The sequence below is a fragment of the Lactuca sativa genome, chromosome 6, assembly GCF_002870075.4.
Source record: "Lactuca sativa cultivar Salinas chromosome 6, Lsat_Salinas_v11, whole genome shotgun sequence".
Taxonomy (NCBI): Eukaryota; Viridiplantae; Streptophyta; class Magnoliopsida; order Asterales; family Asteraceae; genus Lactuca; species Lactuca sativa.
In genome coordinates, this window is record NC_056628.2 from 174,682,343 (window position 1) to 174,687,456 (window position 5,114).

General features: G+C 47.5%; 1 protein-coding gene across 1 annotated transcript; it reads left to right on the forward strand.

Annotated features, from left to right (window-relative positions):
- The first annotated feature begins 350 nt into the window (after positions 1 to 350).
- On the forward strand, positions 351 to 989 carry LOC111890578 (uncharacterized). Its single transcript, XM_023886683.1, has one exon. It carries the CDS (start codon positions 351 to 353, stop codon positions 987 to 989), a length of 639 nt encoding a protein of 212 aa, XP_023742451.1.
- Positions 990 to 5,114: the final 4,125 nt, after the last annotated feature.

Genomic DNA, 5,114 nt, shown 5'->3' on the forward strand with positions numbered 1-5,114 from the left:
CACCTAAGATAAACTTGGTTGCATTCCAGGATGCAGTGTCCGTTGCGGTCACTACAGCACTTTCTCAGATTCGCAATGGAAACAATGGAGAAGGCAACGGTCAGGGAGCCGGAAGCACAAATAAGGCGACAAACCACGGAGCCGCATGACCATGCACATACAAGGAGTTCACCAACGCCAAACCTCAGACCTTCAATGGGACAGGAGGCGTAATAGCCCTGAAGCAATGGATCAAGAAAGTAGAATCAGTCTTCGAAATCTGTGGGTGTCTGGATGAGTGTAAGGTCAAGTTTGTAGCGTGCACGTTCATGGACCAAGCCCTCTCCTGGTGAAATGGCCACGTAGAGGCCATGACACTCCCGGTGGTGAACGTGATGCCCTGGGAAGAGCTGAAGGAGATGATGTTAGCAGAATATTGTCCTAGAGGCGAGATTCAGAAGATGGAACAAGAGTTGTGGAACCTCACGATTCAAAACTCCAATATCGACGCATACATATCCAAGTTTAGTGAGCTATCTCTTATGTGTCCCAGAATGATCACCTCAGAGGGGAAAAATATTGAGAGGTTTATCTGGGGATTGATTGCACCTATCCAAGGGAATGCCATTGCAGCCAACCCTAAGACTTTTGACAACGCCAAGAGAGTTGTCAAGAAACTGTATGATCGTGGCAATAAGAAGGGTGCCAAAACAGTGGAAGCGGAGGTTAAGAAGGAAGAAGAGAGCAAGAAGGGGAAAAACAACAAGCGAAAGGGAAAGCAAAACTCAGAATCGTCTATGAAGCAACAAACGGTGTCCTTCCATGCTGCAACACAAGCTACCACCACACCACATGCTCCAGCCTTATCCATGCCAAATGCTCCCAAGCAGTGCTCGGGAAATCTCCCCAAGTGTGGCAAATGCAACTTCCACCATCACGGGGAGTGTAGAGAGATGAGTTGCACATGGTGTAACCGGAAGGGCCATACGTCAAAGTATTGTAGGACTTAGCTTCAACAGAACCAAATGACAAACAACAACAACAACAACAACAACAATGTTGGCGCCACCTATACCTGTTACGGATGTGGGAAAACCAGGCATTTCAGGCGAAACTGCCCCGACACGAGCAATCAAGGGGCAGGAGCAGCAGGGAGAGTGCTGACAATGGGTCAGAGTGAAGCAATGCAGGACCCATCCGTTGTCACTGGTATGTTCCTACTTAACAACTCGTAAGCATGCATCATATTTGATAGTGGGGTGGAACGAAGTTTTGTTTGTAATGCCCAAAATTTCAAACAATTTTTCACAATTTCAAAAACATACTTTCATTCATAGATTTTATAAAATGTCATTGTATCACATATCAATCCATAGTAACACATCCCAAGATCATAATATATAAAAACTCCTCATGTGTGTACTGATCATGTCGGCGCCTTCCCGCGATCCTCACTGGTACTTGAAACACATAACACAACACTGTAAACGTAAATGCTTGGTGAGTTCCCCAAAATACCACATATAACACATAATAGCCACTCGAGGCTATAACTCTGTAGACCCTCCGGTCCTAACTCTGTGGACCCTCTGGTCCTAACTCTGTGAACCTTCCGGTTCTAACCCTGTGAACCTTACGTCTCTAACTCTGTAAACTCTCGCACATACATGTCATGAATCACATAGAAATAATGCAGTGCACCACAATCACACAAATAACATACAAGATACTCTGTCATATACTCTAATTACCACTCTAGGTAAAGTATAGTGAGAATACTCACCTCGGGTAACTCGGTAATCTCGAACTCGGTAAAAACTGGTCTAGCCTCAGCCTAATCACATGGAATAAGCACTCTAGTCAATACAACTCTCAAGGCTATAATTATTCCCTCTCTTAGCACTCTCAGTAGGGTAAAAGACCATTTTACCCCTCTTATGGCTCAAAGACCCTAACGTTGACCAAACCCTAAAAGTCAACAAAAATCAACTCTCCGAGTTACATAGCGCGTACCAAACCTGTTCGTTGGGCGTACCCAGCGACCTCATAGAAACGAGGAACACGACCCCCTACGCTGCGCGTACTAGGATTACGCCCCGCGTAACTCCCAGTTTCAGACTCCTTAGCTTTTTGGGTCTTAAACATTTAAGACAAACGTCCAACTTTCAGATCTGACCATCCCTAAGCCTCTTGATCCATAAAGTTGGTGACTTTAAGCCTTTGCATGGCTGTAATAGTCACCAACACCCATAACATTCCATTTCCAACCCTAGAAAAGCTCATAAATCAAGCATGACCCCATAACAACGACCAAGTTGGGCTTTTTATGGATCTACAACACATATCACTGAAATGGGACAGATCTATGTCCATGGAGTTCCTTATGCTCATAAAGTCTCCACCTTTGGGACTTTAACCCTAGAAATGGTCAATGCAACACCAAACCAAAATAAAGAGGAAAGTTTTGAGCTTTATACCTCTAGATGGAGCTCCTCCCTTTGAAGAACTTAGATCCAAACTTGCACTTCAAGCCCTAGCCTCCACAAGCTCCTCTCCTTTTTCTTCACTAACACACAAAGGCACTTTTAGCTCAAAACACTCACACACAAGCTTTAGGACGAAGAAAATGCTCTCTTAGGTTTTCACTCTCTGATATGGTGGTTGAGGATAAAGCCTTAGCATTCCTTATATAGTGCACAAGCGAAATATTAGGGTTTGCATCTGGGCCCGCTACGCCCAACGTAAGCCTGGGTACACCCTGCGTACCTAGGCGAGTCCGCATCCAAATTAGGCGCATGAGTACGCGCAACGTATTCTCTAGTACGCCCAGCGTACTCAATTGCTACAATTTCCACTCAAGGGCTAATCTTGACAACTTGACAAAAGAGAAGGGTTAAATAGCTTTACCTGAATTTCGGGATGTTACAATTCTCCCCCACTAGAACCAGAATTCGCCCTCGAAGTCTCATGCCGAAAACAACTCCGGATGCTGCTCTAGCATCTTTAACTCCGGCTCCCAAGTCAGCTCAAACCCCTTTCGATGTTGCCACTGGACCAAAACCAGAGGCACCTCCTTGTTTCGTAGAACCTTGACCTTCCAGTCCAAGATCGCGATCGGTCTCTCAACATAATTCAGACTCGCGTCCACCTGGATATCCTCCAACGGCACCACTGTCGACTCGTCGGCTCTAAACTTCCTCAGCTTAGCCACGTGGAAGGTATCATGAATCTGGCTCAACTCTGCAGGTAGATCCAAACGGTATGCTACCCTACCCACCCTCGCGATCACTCTAAACGGCCCAATATATCGGGGCCCCAACTTGCCCCTCTTCCTGAATCGAATCACTCCCTTCCAAGGAGAAACTTTTAGGACCACGAGGTCTCCCACCTGGAACTCAAGCTCGGATCGTCGCCTATCCGCATAAATCTTGTGGCAACTCTAAGCCGTCAACAACCTTTGTCTAACCTGCTGAATCTGCTTTGTCGTCTGAAGCACTATCTCAGTGCTACCCATCACTCACTGCCCTACCTCTCCCCAAAAGATGGGAGTCCGAAACCTCCTCCTATACAACAACTCGAAGGGAGGCATACCAATGCTCGAATGGTGACTGTTGTTATAGGAAAACTCAGCCAATAGCAAAAGCGTGTCCCAACTCCCTCCGAAGTCTAACACACATGCCTGAAGCATGTCCTCGAGCATTTGGATCGTCCGCTCACTCTGTCCGTCCGTCTGTGGGTGGTAAGCGGTGCTGAAATGCAGCCTAGTACCTAACTCCTCATAGAACTTCTTCCAGAACCTGGAAGTGAAACGCACATCTCAATACGACAAAATTGAGATCGGTACACCATGTCGCGATACCACCTCCCTCACATACACCTTTGCCAGCCTCTTCGCGGAAGAGCTCTCACTAATAGAAAGAAAATAAGCGCTTTTTGTCAGCCGGTCAACGGTCACCCAAATTGCATCGATACCTCTCGCAGTCCTCGGCAATTTGGTGATAAAATCCATGGAAATATGTTCCTACTTCCACTGGGGAACCTCAAGTGGCTACAACTTGCCATGTGGACACTGGTGCTCGGCCTTAACCCTGCGACAGGTCAAGCACCTCTCTACAAACCACGCCACATCCCTCTTCATACAGGGCCACCAATAATCACTCTTCAGGTCCAAATACATCTTAGTGGCCTCGGGATGGATCGAAAACCTCAACCTGTGCACCTCCTCCATCAAAATGGTACGTGCCCCACCCTGAAATGGAACCCAAATCTGGACCTGGAAGGTCATAAGCCCTTGGCTATCGGTAATGAACTCATATACTTGCCCTATCACCCGCTCTCTCTTGCGGTTCTCCGGTCTCATGGCCTCTACCTGGGCCTCCCGAATGGTGTCCAACACTGGAGTCATCACTGTCAACCTCATACAAACATCCCGTATCGGGGCACTCTCTGCCCTACGACTCAAGGCATCGGCTACCATGTTAGCCTTGCCCGGGTGGTACAGGATCTCACACTCATAATCATTTACCATGTCCAACCATCTCCTCTGGCGCATGTTCAGGTTGCGCTGATGCATCAGATACTTTAAGCTCTTGTGGTCCGTGTATATGGTACACCGAACCCCATACAAATAGTGACGCCAGATCTTGAGGGCGAACACCACAGCCCCCAACTCCAGATCGTGAGTATGATACCTCGTCTCATGAGGCTTCAGTTGCCTTGATGCGTATGCTATCACATGCCCTCTTTGCATCAGCACCGCACCCAGTCCCGATATCGATGCGTCACAATATACCACAAAATCCTCCATCCCTTCCGAAAGGGCTAACGTTGGGGTTCGCATAATCTCTGGCGAAGTTTCTCGAATGAGGCCTAATACTCCAGGCCCCAACTGAAAGCCACGCCCTTCCGGGTCAGCCTGGTGAGAGGAACAACAATCCTAGAGAAAGCCTTGATAAATCTCCGAGAATAATCGGCCAACCCCAAAAAACTCCTGATCTCTGAAGGGGATCTCGGCACCTCCCAACTCATCACCGCCTCAATCTTGGCCGGATCGACCAATATCCCATTCTGGTTGACGAGGTGTCCTAGGAAATGGACCTCTTGTAACCAGATTTCGCACTTGGAGAATTTGGCGT

Coding starts and splice junctions, on each gene's coding strand:
- LOC111890578 (XM_023886683.1), top strand. CDS start 351: ATGACACTCCCGGTGGTGAACGTGATGCCCTGGGAAGAGCTGAAGGAG.